At 36.6% G+C, this 19,124-nt stretch overlaps 1 protein-coding gene across 2 annotated transcripts in view; it reads left to right on the forward strand.

Moving 5' to 3' along the window:
• The window catches only part of LOC117329114 (glutamate receptor 2-like), a 74,096-nt gene that overhangs the window by 31,256 nt on the left and 23,716 nt on the right, over nucleotides 1-19,124 (forward strand). For both annotated transcript variants that reach the window (XM_033886851.1, XM_033886850.1), the window contains exons 3-7: nucleotides 2,683-2,922; nucleotides 8,659-8,837; nucleotides 13,303-13,356; nucleotides 14,158-14,385; nucleotides 14,904-15,008. In XM_033886851.1, the coding sequence (XP_033742742.1) occupies nucleotides 2,683-2,922; nucleotides 8,659-8,837; nucleotides 13,303-13,356; nucleotides 14,158-14,385; nucleotides 14,904-15,008 (806 nt within the window). The remainder of the gene's footprint in view (nucleotides 1-2,682; nucleotides 2,923-8,658; nucleotides 8,838-13,302; nucleotides 13,357-14,157; nucleotides 14,386-14,903; nucleotides 15,009-19,124) is intronic.

Genomic DNA, 19,124 nt, shown 5'->3' on the forward strand with positions numbered 1-19,124 from the left:
GTACTGATGGGACTAAGATGAGCGCAAATAATATTTATATCATCATGGTATACCGCAAGGAAAGCAATGTGTCATTATTGAAAGGCATTTTGTAAAGGTTCATAACGATAACATGAAATCCTTACAACTCTGAGTATAACAAAATAAAAATCAAATATTGATATAAGTTTTGGTTGGGCGAAAGTATGCACATATCGATAAAAATCCTTATTACAGATGTGTACGAAAACGGAAATAAACTACAATTTAAATTTAAGATCAGCTCTCGTCACGGTTATAATGGAATTATCCTTCTTGAATTCACAAGGAAAATAATATCCGATATTTTCCTGGTCCAACAATCACTGATCTTTCCTCAGACCTTTGTCGTGTTTTAATAATACATTTTTTTGTATATCAATCTGTAATATGACGATACCATTACGATACCTCTCCATATGTCTTTGAGGCGAGTTTAGATAACGCGACATACACGTGATTAAACCTGATGGCGGAAACAGGCCGACACTTCCACCTTAGCGAGCGTGCATACAGTTCCAGCATCTGTGATCTATTGAGGCTTCCTGACCTATATTGTAGCGTGCATGTTGACCGAGGCCTCGGTAAGAACTACGGGTAGACATTGATCTCATCTCACGAGAGATCGCTACAGAGTTGGCGTGTTCCTTAACAAGTGTCCTCCTCATTTTATCTGACATTTGGTTCTCCCAGAAATCAAACTCCGGCTCCCACAGGACCTATATAATCCGAACTCCCTTCAACAAATTAAAAGAACCCACATTCAAAACGCATGCTGGTTTATCTAATTAAAATGGTATCGCATGCCTCACGGCATCTCAAGCTACTGGCTGACCTACAGAGCCACTCTCTCGACGCACACTCCTCACCTACCAAGCATGCATACACGCTTTTGTGGAAATCTAAAAACTTACTCTAGTCGACATTATCAAAACTATTCAATAGAAAAAAATAAAATATGTGTTGCCGATTCTGACACGAGTAGAACTGCTGCCTATTGCTTTATCTCTATCACACATAGTTTGGTTAGTACTAGAGTTGTGCCTAAGTTGCCAGTTTGGTTTTTGTGTTCGTTATACAACTCTTTTACATATAATCCGATATTATAAGATATTTGCATTGTCTTTAATATCTTATATGCATTTTGAGTGTCGTACGTTAACCTTATAAATGTTCAGTCCATGTTAAGCCTTCAGTGATCTTTTAATAAAATCTGACTTTATTGTCAAGAGTATCAGCCTTTTGTCTGTGTAAATTTACAATCAAATGTCCACAGTTAAGGTTTATTTTATAACACATACGCTCTCTGATCATGTTCGCATACTAACCATATACCCTTGTTCTTTGTATGGCGACTATTGTGGTATCCTGTTACAAAAGCGATTTCCTCACTTCCTTCAGATTTGAAGACATCAGATAGTATGTTGCCCTACCTGCAATAGTAGACGTTGAGGTTTATCTTCCACTATGCCTTGTCCGGACGAAGTTCTTGTGACCAGATTAACTCCCTTTTCAGACCCTAGAGTATCTCACATATGATACTTCTGTGGGACGAACTTTGAAATAGAAAATCAGTTGTCCTGTCACCTTTAGATACCGTGTTGTTTCCATGGTGATATATGTTATGGAAATATCTTAAAGATAACACAAAGCTCTTAAAAATAAAAGTTTTCGAAAATGTCACTGCGAACCGAAGTGCGAAAATTACGACTATTTATACGACCATGTGCAGGCAAGTTCACGAACAGAAACGAAAATGACGTACACGGCTCTGCGAGAAAATGAGGACACAAGATAGCGAACGTCATCAAAATTCGTATGAATATCGGCAACTAGTTTGAAGGACGGAAGAGAGTGAAGGAGGCCGCGTCAGTCGACTCGAACGAGGAATTCGCATTGCTTCTGAAAAGTTCTGTGGGATATACTGATAGTCGACTCAACAGAGTGATACATTCGTAATGAAGTTCTGGCTGACAAATCAAAGACACTATAACTAAATATTACCTCATTGAACCACAATATTTGTCTTATCTTTAGCCATTTCCGTTATTTACATTCATCTACAAATCAGTTTGTAAACACGGCACACGTGTTTGCGCCTTTTGGTGCTCATATTTATGCGACTTTGTGCACGAGTAAGATAATTTTGGAGTGTAACATTTCAAATGTTTTTGATATTTTTAACTCATTCACTAACTATGCATGTTACCATAACATAACTGATTGCGGTAAAACGTGCTATAATTAGGGTTTATCAACCCAACAAAACGGTATGATAAGCTGTAGTCTGTAGTGTCACGTGATAGCTAAATGTTCCACTGCGGATGCAGAGCGGCAGAGTTTTGCGGATTTTCTGTAGAAAAATGATATTTATCCTTCACAGTTCATCATAAATGATATAAATTACTGTACAACACACATCTGGCATTCGACCGAAGGAATGCCCCTTTAATATGAACCCTAAACTGACATTTTCCACATAGTTGAACAGGGACTTGTTTCTGTATATTAAGAGATACATGCTGATATCCATTGTACGACACACACCACGTCCTCAACTAACTACGTGTATACTTTTGACATCTAGACGATGTATTAGACTCGAAAACGCATTATTTGTTCATATTAATTAATATGCTTCTTTATTTTTTTTTTATTTTACAGCTATGTCTAAACTAACGAAAAACAGTGTCCACGTGGTGTTAGGCCCGTATGACGATGCGATTGCCATGGTAACAGAGAAACTAGGAATCCCTTACCTTTCTACAACGGCGGTAACGAAAAGCAAACTCAATACCACCTTTCAAATTCTGCCACGTCTATCAGATTTCGGACAGTCAATTCTTGACATCGTCAATTTCTACAAATGGGAAAAGGTCAGCCTGTTCTACGATGACGACAAAGGTAATGTTGATAAAATATCATCTATCCGAAATGGGTGCACTGTAATCAGGTTTGCCGATAATATTACGATAACTTCAGAGCAAGACATATGTAATTAGACATCTTAAAATTGAATCTCGCATAAAACAACTCTTTATGAAGTGATATTGACACAGCCTTTTAAGTAGCGCGATAGCTATGGAAGGGCTCTATAAATAAATACCTGTACCTTTGATAACTACGAAAAAGGACGAATGCCATATGAACATATCATTTTGCAAATTACCATTTTTTTTTTGTGGTAGCGCCACGTTAAATGATCTGATTTTCTACCGTAACACACATGGAATTTAAACGATAGCAGCTGAGTTTGAAGTTGTTTACACACGTGTGTTTTTCTGAGGGTATAGGTTTGATTGATTAGCCTACAATGTACCATCATTCTGACGTGGGCCACCAATTTTGTTTGTGATGAACTCTCAGATGTGTTGCTTGTGTAAATATGTTATCAGACCTGACCAGGGTAAGCCAATATTGTTTAAAGTATGGGAAAACTTTGATGTGTGGTCATTTGCTGCTATATATTGGTCAATATTGGCAGACTGGGTAAATTTGCAATACGACCAAGATGGCCTTTCCCAAACCCGGCCTGATCCTCATAAAGTACGATTTTGATGTTCCAATAAATGTCGCCAACATGAAGTCTAACCTGGCTTCTTATATTTTACAGCAAAATTTGAAAATCAATAAGATTGAGGGAGAAAAAAAAAGTGGCAATATCTAGCTTTCAAAACATAGTAAAATATACTACCTTCTTTTGTGTTTAATTCAGTTTGTCGAATTTTGCTTGCAATTTGGTTGTCAACATTGCAAGCTTTTAAATACACATATCTATTTATGCCTGATAAACCTAAGTAAATATCTATTCATCGTTCAGAGTTAGCTCGCATGAATTAATTGTTATAGACATTATCATAGTTTTCCCTTTACCGCCATACCTTATCATGACTCATGACAGTTCGATTCCTGATATAGCTCGTGTTTATATAGTTGGTTACCCTACCCACCGATGGCGGAAATATAATTGGTTATCATTCATAACCTGATGATTACAGGTCAATACCGTTGCTTTTTATATTAATTACATTGCAAAGCATGGGCAAGAAATTATATAATAATATGAAAAACTTGATTAATGTATTGTCTGACGCGATCCATGTGTAGGCGGTGGACCCTATACATGCTGTTTAATGTCATCACTGATGGGTATACGACAACAGTTGATAAAAGACGTGTCACATTTTCGCGAGAAATTTATTACACAAGGCAGTCCCAATTGACCGTATGGAATTTTACATGCACATTTCCTAATTAAAAACAATCGACTTTATTTACTTTATTTCCATTGTGAAACACGTTCTATCAGCTTACATTAATCATTTACATTGGTCTGGATGGAAGCCCGTTAACAAGGGGTAGACACCTGAGGACCCGGAGCAAATTTATGTTGTAGGTGTCCCCTTCATTTTCCATACATGATGAGGGATGTTTCTAATATACAAACATTCACTGACATAAATAGACATGTCAATAAACACACTCAATATTTTTTTAACATATTGATAACATCATTATAAAAATAATTGATACTGTGCTACGGATGCCACTTAGATATATTACTGTGTTTTTAAATAAGATAAAACAAGGATTAACCACATAGAAAGGTTATAATTCAAAATCGAGGGACTTGGGCGACATCATCAATATCCTGAAAAACTATAAGGAAAAAGACGAGATGTTTCGAAAGGGTAATCGTCTTCTGCTTCATCCAAGACACCCGTCAAATTCGGGAGGGGGGGGGGTCTCACACCATCAAATTAGAACAAGTGTAATGACTTCAATGGATGCCACAAACATATCAGTAAGCGTAAAACACATCGATATTTATATCGTAGAACATACCTGTATTACCTAATGAGATCGTGATGTCAACAATAAAGTTTTCCCGTGGTCTAAAATTTGACAACTTATCTGCAGAGTCTTTGCAACTGATCCCCGAAATGCTCGTTAAGCACAGTGATGATCTTTTGGAAAGCAGACTTAAATTTTATCGTATTTACGTGGAACTCTTGACTACCTTGCAAGGAATTTGCGTGATAAAATATACGTGAGGTTACGTGGAATATTCCATTATCTTACTTGGCAAAATACCGAGGAACTGTTTATTAACTAACCCGAACACGCTTGACGTCTTCACTTCACCTTGAAATTTGGACGATCTCGGCTCATTCAATCATAGTAAGTTGATACTGTCTAATATCACTGTTATAAGGCAGTGTACAGAACTTTAGTTAATTCAACAAGATTAACAATCTAATCTGCATGTAATCTGCCGGTAAACAGAAAACAGCTTTAAACAATTATCACATATTACCTCTATTGGGTTCGAACATGTATCATGTGCCTTTTTCCCAGAAATAAACGTTCAAGACAAACGGCAGCCATCCGTTTTTTTTGTTGGCATTTTGATTTCTAAATCATAGGTTACTTGCTGGCTTTTAAAATTCCAAATTGATAATAATTTATCTAATTGAATATATCACTAATTTCGATACCGATTTGATTCAAGCCTCGTATACAAATGGAATTGTTAGAAAAATATTAAAATATAATTGAGGTCTCTGATTGGTTGAAAGGATTACTGTGAGGACATGTGGTGACAGTGTTAGTTGTAACGGAAAGTGTCAGGAGATTTATTTTAGTTACATTATCATTTGGCATTAATTGCGCATGTTACCACAGGAAATATACACATAACGTGTCGGTTACCTTGAATAATATTCGTAGAAGTTCTCATTACAATACGATAACTACACGATAAAATATTTTGGCTAAATAATATATTGAAATTGAGGTTTCAAATTGCACTAGCCACGCATACGGATTTTGGACCCTGACACCAGTTCCAGTAGTTCACTAATGAGTTACCTAGAAAATAAAACAGTAGTGTGAATTACACAATCAATCATTGTCGATATTCCATGTAATGGCTGTCATTAAATTCGACTCTGTAATACATCTGAGGCGACAAATATGCAATTGATTCAACAGAGTCGCCTGCTTCCGATGTAACATGTTTAGATTTTGTCACTGCAGCTCTTATTTACTTTAGGGTTATGTGTCGTTCTGTGTCATCTGTTTTCCAGAGTGCTAGGAGAAATCAGATGTGGTGTATGACAAATTTTCGAGGTGAAATCTGTTTCATATGTAAAGCACAATAATCTTGTATGATACTTTCCGCAAAAAATGAAGCTCTGTTTACAACCAAAACCATATAATAGCAAACGCATTTATAATTCGTATTTATTGAAACTGAATAAGACACGTTCTGTAGGTATTACCGTAAAGCACGTAATGCATAACGATTTAAGAACCATGTTCCGAATAATTCATTACACAACTTATGTCGCGATACAAAAGAGGAATTATCAAAACCGTTTATTTAACTAGATATGCCACGAACCAAAGAAGATTTATAATTAAATATAAACTTACTTTGTAAATGAAACAACAACAGAGGCATACATACTACGGTGATATTCGTGTTTCGACAAACGTTAAAACACCATGTAAACACGAGTGACTGTTTCTACTCCGCGTTCTTCTTTCATCGTGCGTCGTTCGTCGTACGTCCGTAAACAATTTTACAATTTGTACTTCTCCTCAGTTACACCTAAATCAATTTCAATGATTTTTACGAAACCTTCCATGGGCAAAGGTCGACCAAAATTGATAAGTATATGGTCCCACCCCCAAAGGACCTGAGGGCTGGGGCAAAAAAAGGTCAAATTGACTGAAATCTCAATACCATGATATGGTAGAATATAATATTCTTCATAGATGGAATGGTCTTCAGGTGTTTTACCGAATTAGGTAATGCTGTTACCCTAGGATCTCGTGTTTCCCTCTGGGAAGGGGATAAACTTTAGTTTATATAGGGAAATTACATTTTAGAGCATCATTTGTTGGACTGCCACTGGAAATAGTTCAAACTGGGTTAGAATTATCAATATGGGATTGCAATTTGACCCTCAGGGGCTGATAGGCGGAACCGGAAGGACTTAAACTGACTGAAATATATAGAAATATATATTAGAACTCAGGTGACCGTTATGGTCTATGGACCTCTTTTTTATGATCGTTAGGTTCGATATTGTTGTTGATAAACATTGGAAAAGCATTGGAGCATAAATCATTGAACGGTAAGCAATGTACTGGGGATAATTCTCCTGTTACTGTCTGATAACTTGATATGATTATCAATACGTAATCAAGTCATTCCAATGGACTATAGATCAATGTGCAGACACTCTGACGGAAACAGGATGTGAATAATATGCAGGACAACAGGAGATGTTGATCTCTTGGGGAAAATCGGACATCTGTTCTATCTGACTGAATCATCAACAACGTATCAAGCTGTGTCCTGTAGGACATCCGCATATGTTGACACCATTTCTAGACATCAAATTCAAGCATGAAACTGTGTTCATCGTCAGTATACAATGTACACGTGTAGTATGCCTTGTTCATCTTCAGTACAAATGAACATCTGCAGTATACAATTTACATCTACAGAATACTTTGTTCATCTTCAGTTTAAATGTACGTCTGCAGAATGTTCTTAATCTAAGTATACAATATGCATTTGCGGCATACTTTGTTTATCTGCGGTATATAATGTACTTCTCTAGAATACTTTGTTTATTTTCCGTATACTTAGCTTTTTGCAGTTTGGTTTGCCAGATACACATACAGTGTTTCTCAATAGTTTTAATTGGATATGTGTGATTACCTATCTGTCCATATCAGTACATACATATTTCGAGAGTATTTGTTTTTCTGTAGCAAGTATCATATTCCCGCACCTTAGAATAACCTGGACAGTAGGTATTTTCACATCCGATGTAACATGATATACGTAAGGCCTTGCTTGTTATGGAAACACACATAGGGCAGTTTCCTGGAACTGACCGTAGGCCGGTGGTTTTTCTCCGGGTACTCCAGCATTCCTCCTCCTCCAAAACATGGCACGTCCTTAAATGTCCCTGTCTGCTAATAGGACGTTAAACAAAATTGTTACGGACACTGGTCACTGGGCAGCTGCTTAATACTGTAGGGACCATAAACGGCTTGCATTATGACCAGTTAAGCTATTTATGAATACATTATTATATATCTGTTCATAATTGGGTGTCTGGTGCGCCATCAAGCACTCTGTTATCATATGAAATCACGTTACTGTCACATTTGTTACGCAACTTTGGCCATGATGCGTCGCGCTGGGAATAGTCAGTACAATGTTATCCAGTGGAACTAATGCTCCTCGCTCTGAAAATATAGCAAATACAGTTTTGTCTTTTCCAAATGACTCGTTATCCTGACTGCCGTGTAAACAGTGACATACAGCGAATCAATGTTAAATAAAAATTGGTTGTGATTTATTAGAAATGTATTAAAGATGCATTTAAATCTTTATATTTAGGTAAAATACAACAATTACCACTGTTTAAGCCTCCCATTTTCATTTCGTAAGGCTCTAGATAGGTGGTCAGAACTAAAAACTACGTAGTGTGAAATACTCTGGTTTTGTTTTTAAGCTTGGATACTGCAGTTTGTTTTTTATTGGTTTGTTCCATTGATTGGGTTATGAATGCTAGTTTAAAGTTCATTTTTAGGTATATTCTTTTTTTGTAGGTGTGTCCATTATTGAAAAACTATTGACCAATCACGATCTGGTAGTCAAGTCCTGGCGTGTGGATCAATTGCGTGGCACAGCGCAGATAAGGGAACATCTCGTGCACATGCGCAGAGCCTTTGGACAGAAAAGCGTCCTTTTTTGCAGTAAAGAGAATACCAGGAACATATTGGAACAGGTATGTTAGTTAGCGGTGTTTACAACTTGCTGTGTTGTCATTTTAGATGATTAAAAGACATTAAGCAAACATTTGAGTTACAAGTCTTCGTTATATCACTTCCACTGAGAATATGATTATAAACGTTTATTGTCGCCTTGTTCACATAAATGATTTATATGATAATATGTGCCAAGACAAATTTCAAAGAAAGATGACTGACATTTGTTAAACTACTATCTACACTAAAAGTTGTTAGTACTTTTTCATATATACGGGACGGACTCACATTAACACCACATTGTCTCCCTATCAGATTTAGTAAAACAATACATTAAGGAGTGTACATTTCTTTCCCTTTATCGTATGTTGCTGTCTTTAATGTCTTTCCCTGACTGCTTCGCTATCAATATGCTGGATATAAGTTGACTATGAAATGCCTTCCACGGTGATTTTGTTTCCATTATATGCAGACAGATGCCCGTGAGGATAATTTGACGTATACTTTGCAGCTTCAATCCCTACAATGCACCGATTTAATAGTCCTTAATGTTTCGTATTTGTCTGAATTTCAAGGTCTTCAGAAATGTACCTTCAACAACGTGTAAAATCAAATAAGTTTTCAAATAAAATACTAACTCAGCGTTGTTTTACGAGTGATGATATGATACATTTGTCTGATTTCCAAGGGTTTTAATCACATTGATATACCAACAGGACAGTTTGCAATGCATTCATTTAAAGTGATACATTCCAATTCGTCGAAACATCTTTCCAATTATCCCGCATGGTAGCAATGTTTTCATAACAAAATAAACTATATTTCTTCATGAGCAAAATTGATATCTGCAATATACCTTCATCATTTCCATTTTCTAGTGAAAATCTAAGGTTTAAAATGTACATACCGTGCTGGTAAAATAACAATCGTTAAAACTAAGTGTCAGTATTCTGGTGTTAACATAACATAGCTGTTGACTGGATTTCAATTAAATCAGGAACTTAATGGATACATTCGCACCGACCCCGTACAGGAGTGTTGGGGGATATAACTGTTGTATCTCAACGTAGTGCACATTAGGCAACTAAATCTCGGGACCATTCAGGATAGAGGTTGGCTTCTGTGTTTCTATTAAGAGACTGAGATCCTACGAATAGGACCTGCTGTGTATATGCAACTGGTGTTGGAGGCGAATAAAAGTGGTTTCCTGCATATTATTTTCCTTCTATGTGTCCTACTTAGGGGACGTTGAATTCAATATGGATCTGATGTATAAAATAGAAGAGTTGTGATGTCTATCATCTTTCTGTCAACCCTTTCTCCCTATGTTTTATTTCCTTTTAATGGCGACTTTCTCAACACCCGTTCCCGTTAATTCCGGTCAAAATAATAAACAAACCTATTACCATACATAATATCATATATATAAACTAATACTGGATTGTATGGTATCATCTCAGTACTCAACACGTCAGTTGATGATTGTCTTCAGGAATACCATGTAAGATTTACATACATGATTCTGGCCATCTGTCTACTTATAGATAGTTCATTGCCCGTCCATACCTTCAACATGCTGTTTCATAGAACTGACGGTTGATATGTCTTCCCTCCACCTAACCTTACCCGTACTGACGTTTGTGCTGTCTGTGCAATGAGCCAAGCAATGTGGTAAAAAGGGCGATCATTCCGATAAATACACACCGGAAAACCCCTTGGCCATCGCATCATTGATTTTACCATAGATAGCTAATTATGTATCCCTAAAGTGTCTTTTCCATACGTCCTCTCTCGCTGACTCTGCCAAGAGCACAATAAACGGAACTAGTCGGAACACGTGATGTGTCTGTCGGCCAAATAATATTGGCAATTGTATCTTCTGATTTTCGGCTACACAAGAGACCAGTTGAAATGCTGTCGTGCAGGGTGTTATTTTGTATAGGTGATATTGTCACAGAGATACGTGTCACAAACAACGTTACTATGTAATAGGCAAGTTTCAACAGCAATATATTTGTTTTGGTAAATTATGGCTCATTATATCAGTCAATGTTATGTAGATATATGTCAGAATCAGAATGGTCTTGTTTTTTTTTAGCATACTGTACGTTTTGTTCTTGGACTACTACCATGTTAGTGATATAAATTATGAATTTCCGCTTTATATCATGTAGTATCACATACAGATTTAAGCCAGCATGCAAGAGAAATACTAAATACCTCCACACACGGAGTAACAGAAATATAAATGAACGGTAATATACTCGCACGTGCTGCTATCTACCCCACACGCGCCATCTACTATTAAATATGAGTGACTAAAACACGACATCTTGAACAGCGATCATGCAAACAGAAGCATACATCACAATAAAGCCGATCGGTCGTGTCAAAGAGAAAGCAATATAAAGGGAATTGCTGTTATTGATGAAGGTTTATTGTAGGCTTGTTTTCATTTATCACAATACATAATAGGAACTTCTTCCATATTTGATTCATTGTACGACAACGTTACGCCATACAGTGTTTCAGACTACTACTGTGTATGTTTAATAGTAAAATGAAAGAGATGTGTCTATTTCAATCTTATTTCTGTTTATTGTATTTGTGAGGAAAATTCCATTGCACTTATCGCGGTTTCGTTAACTAGGCCTGTACGCAACTGTGATTTTATCTTTCGACTCGCTTAATATATTGCCCCACGCGAAATACCAGTCCATATTTGGTCGGGTGCCACTTTTCAACAATTTACTTTATATAAACAAGCATACCAAATCATCTGCATGTCAAACTGACAGTTTATCAATTTTAAAAAAATTCAGTTTCTAATTGGCAATTTGTTTCATGATAAAGTGCCATTATCTTATACTTTCAATTTGAAATGCTCATCTAGAAATAGGATATCCGTGCCGGTTTGATACGTTATGGATATTTTGGGATTGCTTTACATTCTTCCTAAGCAGCACCTTGCAAAGAGATTAATAGAAACAATTGTGATTGAGTTCACAATAACCGAGAAGACGGAGATATTTTAAATTTTATATTGAACTAAATTATTTAGAATTGCGGTAATCAATGATCATATCCTTATCTGTTCAAAACAACCCTACTTAATTTATAGTATATAGCACGTAAAAGACACTACGTGCATGCTTAAAGAATCAGAAAAACTTAATCTCCGAAACAGAAGTCATATATAACAAATAAGTTTTATTTCATTGAGAATGCGTAATTGACTGTTCGTCGTAAATATTGTATTAGGTTATGCAATATGTATCCCTGGGCTAAAGTGAACATATTGCTACCAAATTTAACTTGGAAAAATTGGAAAAAATGTAAGCTAGAATTCCATCAATTTGGTCTGAAATTATTATCGTTCAAATAAAATGTATAATACACATGTCTTCTGGGTATCTAGATGGCTAGTACAAGTTGTTCTGATTGCTGATGTAGCAATTACTTGAATTGGGGAGTGGACTGTGAGTGTTGTTCTCTACAATGCTTTTTTGCAGTGACGTTACGCAACGCCAATAGGAAAAAACTGTCTTGTCAACGGAATGGTAAAAAGCTCTGGTACAAGGGGGTGATTGCCAGGGCCATCCTTAGTGAACGCGTGCTTTGATGGATGTGACTAGACAATAACTTATTAACCGGAAGTTGATTGATCGTTACGTTAAGCAAATGCTTATAATACCGGATCTGAAGCCAAATAACGGCTTCGAAGAAATCACACTGTTTGTTTTGTGGTTCTTCTCCGATTCTGATACAACATGGTGTAGACTTCTTTCTTAATACATAACATTATTTCTATTCACATAAACAATATTACTCACAAAATGATAGTAATAATGTGCTATATCATACCGGTACCTACACCATTGGGACCTTCACCTCCTGGTTCAAACAAAATGTTTGAATGTTACCTTTTCAAGACTTGTGAAACCTATTAGGCAAATGGATGAGCTTAGATTCCCATGCTCTTTCATGACATTATCCATAGATAGAGAATTTTTATTCCGTCCCGACGCTCACGCTTCTATCCTCAGAACTAAATAAACACTAAAGTACTATTTTATTTGATAGGATTCTTGAGGAATTCAAAATTAGGTTAAGAAGAATTGATATGCCGTGACCTGTATCAACAGTACACTGAAGAAGAACACTGCGCCGAAATAAAATGGCTGGCGTACTTTCACAAAAATCTTATGCAATTACACTCTATGCGAATTTAATTGTATGACATATATTTTCACAAGCGTACATGGTAATCGATAGAAATAGTGACCAGGCTGGCAATGTTCTGTTGTGATAAACCTTCCGTGTTAAATAATGCATTCTTTGTATTCATTAATCGCCACTAATTCCAGCTTGTTCTACGATATAAATGCTTAAAGGTTTGAAAGTGTAGATATTGGACGGAATAATTTACTTTTCTTCTTGTGTACTTCGATTATCTGTCGAATATTTGTGTGTTTTATATTTCAGGCACGGAGTCTGGCTATGCTGTCGACGCCATACGAATGGTTCTTTTACGATCCCGTAAGTATATTAGAGATATCAACATTGAACAATAAATAATTACATTTTTATATTTATATGGAAAGATAAACTTTAGTATAATTTCGATATTCAAAAATGACGCGTTCACGTAAATATTTATCAATGTTAAACTAAATTATATCCTTTAATAAGACCAAAAGGAACGACACTTAAATTATTTTATCAATTTGTCATAACTTGATATCTTTACATTTTATCATCTGTCGTATGAATAAACTAGTCAAGAACTATACAAAGTGTTTCAAAGCTGTAATTGTATTGGTATTTTTCACACAATTTTGAATACCATTCAAACACATCATAGTTGTACTCTGATCGGCAAACTGACACGTGTATAGTGTTTCTCAATGTCCGACTTGTCGTTCGTTGTCCAGATGTTACCAAGGTAACGGCATATTTCACATTCCATCATAATTCCTTAGTTGACAATTGTTATATACTGATATGACGTGTAAACCACCACCTACCGTCTGAATCCCCAAGCTGTTTTTTTTTTTATTTCAACGTTGCCAAGGAAACAGTGGTCTATATATGATTAATATGAGAAGTAATGAAAAGATTTGTTGAAGCTTGAAATTACCTGTTACCTATATACTTTCACTCAGCGCGTTTGTTACCAATTCCATAATATCAGCCAGCAATATGGGTATTTTAACTACAATCGTATAGTCTTAAAGCAAAATACTAGAGAGGGGAGATAATTCTCAATAATATTCATTTAATACATACGGAAATTAAACATACCGATTGTTGATTCATTACTGGTCTATTACCTTACAGGGTGATCAACTGAATGATGTGTTCAACGACTTCCCTGAGGTCACAGTGAACTTTACCATGTTCGGTTTGGTGAACGATTCTATGGGCCCTAATCTTGGACTGACCGAGGACCGTTTAATCTGGTCTTTAGCCATGGACGCGTCATCTCTGGTCCGGTTCGCCGTTGATAGTCTGACGAATTATTCCGTACCGGAAGTGAGAACAAGTCTAGTGGATGCTATCAAAGAGGTACAGCTGAAGACTAAGACGATGTTTTTGAGTGATGTTTTTCGCAATCGTATTGAAACGCGTGATATTAGTATATAGTGTCTTCGACGCAAAATATCATAATTGTTTCACTTGGTTAGGTTAAGGCAGTGAATCGTATCCATCCGGATAGTTAAAGCTGACTCCTTCTACATCAGAGCACTGTGGAAAAGCAGCTCTATCTCAGGTGTCTGTTACGTTATAATTATGTCAAGTTTGATTAGCTTGGAAATCAATTCCGGAAAAAAGTTTACGAACAAGTTTGTATTAGTGCATATGATCAACATCCTGTCACAGCCATGTTATTTTAACGGTTGGTTTCAATCTAAACGCGATCCCAGATAAAGTGCATGATTTATGTGTGAAGTTTTAATTTCTGTCTTCGTGTTAAAGGATTCTTATCGATTTCAATCAAGATTTTCTTCACTCTCAACATTTGCCTTTAATTTTAGTTAACATGTATTTCTCAATAATTACTTATCTTATTTTCGATTTTTAAGATAAAAGTATCAGGATTGACCGGGATAATGCAGTTTGATGAGAGAGGAAGCCGTAACAATTTCTCCATCTTCCTATCGGAATACAACGGGTTCGAAAAATACGCAGTAAGTATTCCAGGTGATATCGTGTGAGAGAAACGCTTGCGTTTGGGAGTCTATATGCTCATGAAATGGATTACAGTTTTTATCAGGTTTTCCTTAAGGATATATTTTTGTGTGGTTATATCTCGTGTATATTAACAAGTCTACAGCTATAAGTGTATTAGCCGAAATCGATTTCTACTCTTACCTACTTGTCTTATTAAAAAACTAAATTCTACTTTATGTCTCCTTGGGCTATTCCGGTTAGACCTTTGTCATAATTATGGTACCGTCAGGGTTCGTATCACCGTGTCAATGTATCATATATAACGTTGTATAATCGAGATGATATTTTAAAGGGGTCCATTAGTCGAACCAGGAGTGAAGTTTTATTTCTGATAGAAGGCAGACTCCAACAATTGTTCAATTTTCGGGACATAATAATAAATGCGGTTTTTTTTTTACTCTCTCTCATGTTTTTGTATTGACAACAATAATTCTAATCATTTCTCTAATATTTCGACAGCATTCAGTAAATGCGAGAGAAAGTATTTGCTCATCAAGACGCAGTGTACCAAAAACATTGTTTAACAAGTTGTTATCATCGGATTTTCATCAACCAACATGTCGTGATAACAGGTCAACAAGATATGTTATCATCGGTGTTATCATTGACCAACATGTGATAACAGGCCAAAAGGATGTTATCATTGACCAACATGTCGTGATAACAGGCCAACAAGATATGTTATCATCGGTGTTATCATTCACCAACATGTCGTGATAACAGGCCAACAGGGTGTTATCATCAGTGTTATCATTGACCAACATGTGATAACAGGCCAACAAGATATGTTATCATCGGTGTTATCATTGACCAAAATGTCGTGATAACAGGCCAACAAGATATGTTATCATCAGTGTTATCATTGACCAACATGTGATAACAGGCAAACAAGATATGTTATCATCAGTGTTATCATTGACCAACATGTTGTGATAACAGGTCAACAAGATGTTATCATCGGTGTTATCATTGACCAACATGTTGTGATAACAGGTCAACAGGATGTTACATCAGTGTTATCATTGACCAACATGTGATAACAGGCCAACAAGATATGTTATCATCGGTGTTATCATTGACCAAAATGTCGTGATAACAGGCCAACAAGATATGTTATCATCGGTGTTATCATTGACCAACATGTGATAACATGCCAACAGGATATTATCATCGGTGTTATCATTGACCAAAATGTCGTGATAACAGGTTAACAAGATGATATCATCGCTGTTATCATTGACCGACACGGCGTTTACACAGGTTAACAGAATGTTAGTTCAGGTTTACAAGGGAATGCGTTATCGACGGTCACCAGGGCGTCATTATAGACCAAGTGGGTCTCATCACTGACCTGTCCGGTTTTCATAGATGAACATGGTGTTATCCCACACCAATTAGATTCAACAGGATATTTTTCCTGAGGGACATTCCGCTTATCACTGCATTGCGCGCAATGACATGCTGCATATTCGAACCAACTTTGCAATATTATCTGTTACCAATATATACTACAATATGCAAGTCTAGCTTGGCGTGGTGCCACTTACTGTCAGATTAATGAGTATCCTTGGTCCTGCCATCAGGTGTTGTACACATTTACGTTGAAAACCATGTTGGTTTTCTCTTTTTTTTTTTTTTTTTTTGAAAACGGGTTTCTAACGACTTACTATTTTCGTGTGTGTCAAGCGTTTAGCTGGATAGTGGTGATCTACGTCAGCAAATAGACGTCACCTAACATAACCAGACGCTGTAATTTGATCAAACTCATTCCCAAATAGAAACCTCCATCCCCAAGCCCTTCACTACTTCTGAAGAATTGCCACAATAACCATCCAGAGTAGTGTCTTAAGCGTCCTTCTGGTAGGAGGTATAAAGACTTATACATAGATGGTACACGTTGTTATCACAGACCGCGGTGGTGTTATCACCAAACATCTTTATCTCGGACCGACACGGTGTTGATGACCAGTATGCTGCACCCAGTGCTATCACAGACATCACAAGTCTATCGATTAGACCCGTTTTATTTGCTCATCCATATTTGCTACTAAATCAATTTATTTTGGCGTATCAGTCATCTGAATTTCACCGAACGGAATATAAATAGTTATTTGTATCTGCATGTATCCCGTAAACCTATCAAACAGCACACGCACCAATGCTCTCTGTTCTAACACGGCCGTAACTAGCGCGATGTGCGAGAGCAGCGACGTCACATAACATACAGTTATGACCGTTCAAATCCCGTTTGAGTGAAAATGAATTTATTTGCCAGTGGTTATTGCTTTCTTCACGGCAGAAAGGGCAATCCCTCACGCACAGACAAGAATGCTTGATTCTCACTTGCATGTAGGTAAGGGCATTCGATTTTCATGTTTGTGATATAGCTTTAGGCATTCACTGTATGGTCCAGATTTTTTTAATTCTTGATTCAGCTCTCATATTAATTCATGTATAAATATAAAGTAGTTATTGCTTGTATATTTTCGTACAATCTCGTATTAAAACCACGCTGCCACGGTAATACTCCACAACAATAGTTTTAAATATCATTAAGGAATGGCATAACTAGAAAGTCATTATCCAGAGATTTGATTAACACCGACTCTAAAAACTATATCTGTTTTAGATTTAGCAATTTTCGTATTCCTTTTAGTGGCCGGACCTTGTTTATCGTTTTCTGAATTTGTTACAAAGAGTATCAGTCCTTTATTTTCACATTTTAATGTCAATTTTTTTTTTACATCTTATTTATCTACAGATCACGACATCAAAGGCTCTACAAATGTGTCTATATAATCTGCTTCCCGTGCTATTTATTTATTACGTAACAGTGAAATGTGTACCTCAAAGGCGTTTGTTAGCGGAAAGATTCGTGTTATATAGTCCATTTCTTGTCACGTGTAGAATCACGCCTGCTTCTCTCCTCCACGACGACATCTTGATAAGTTGATATAAAACTTGTTCCCAGTTTGATAAATGTCGACTGATGATTAACAACTCCACAACATAAGACGTCCGAAGGAGCAAGCATCATCACCATCAATTGATAAGTTATGTGTGTTCCTGTGTAGGCTTATAAGTTTCGTTGTCATGGTTCTGGATATCTTTGTACGAACGTTCCGTGGATTTCACCTACATTTACAAGACAGTTGTCTATACATGCTGAACTGTCAGAGTTATAATGTACTTTCCTTCATTTCACTCTGCCACATACCGATAACTTTAACAGCCGAATTTGGGGGGGGGGGGGGGGGGGGGGGGGGGTCGAATATGTCGTAAACACCTACCGTTCTACGTTTAACGACTAGTATTAGCCTTGTACTTTCCGTGGGCTTCCATATAAATATCAAGTTGTTTGTTTGTGCTATTCTTTATTTGTCATAGTTTGCCCACTTTTCATTTAGATCAACATAGGCCTATAGGTGGTTTCCAGATAATATATAAAGATATACCATTTGTAACCGATATCTTACACTATGAGTTTACTATTGAGTATCCGTGACATAACAGGTATATAATATGGTTATATAGATGTCTAGTATCTATTTTGTTGGCTGGTAAATTCCACTTTTTACGAAGTGAATCAGACTGACGTTCATGTCTGTTGATTGTGTTTAGAACATGAATATCCTCTGCCTGGAGTACCGACATAGTTATCACTAAAAGTTATTCAGAGAAATACAGAATGCAAGTGACCTCTCCGCTGGCCCAAAATACTTGCTCAAAACAAAACAGAAACGGTATAAAGAAAATCGTATTTCAAAATGATATTCTTAAAATTGCGGCACAGTTTTAATACCTAACAGTTTGTACAACGCTACGTTGGTCTAACGACTTCACACACACGATGTCAGCCCACACCTTCTTCCCGAGCAGCATTTACTGACTTCCTGCCACCGCCGGATTATTTGACTCCATGACATTTTAGCTTTTGTCTATACGTGACAGGTGGGGCTTGGTGATCTATTCAATTTCCTGTTATTTCGTTTATTCTTCCAACTGTGTTCTGATGTTCCTTAGAAACAGTTTTGGCCAATTCTCTCACACAAATATGCTTTAGTTTGTGAGGG

Source organism: Pecten maximus, chromosome 6 (genome assembly GCF_902652985.1).
Source record: "Pecten maximus chromosome 6, xPecMax1.1, whole genome shotgun sequence".
In the NCBI taxonomy this organism is placed as follows: Eukaryota; Metazoa; Mollusca; class Bivalvia; order Pectinida; family Pectinidae; genus Pecten; species Pecten maximus.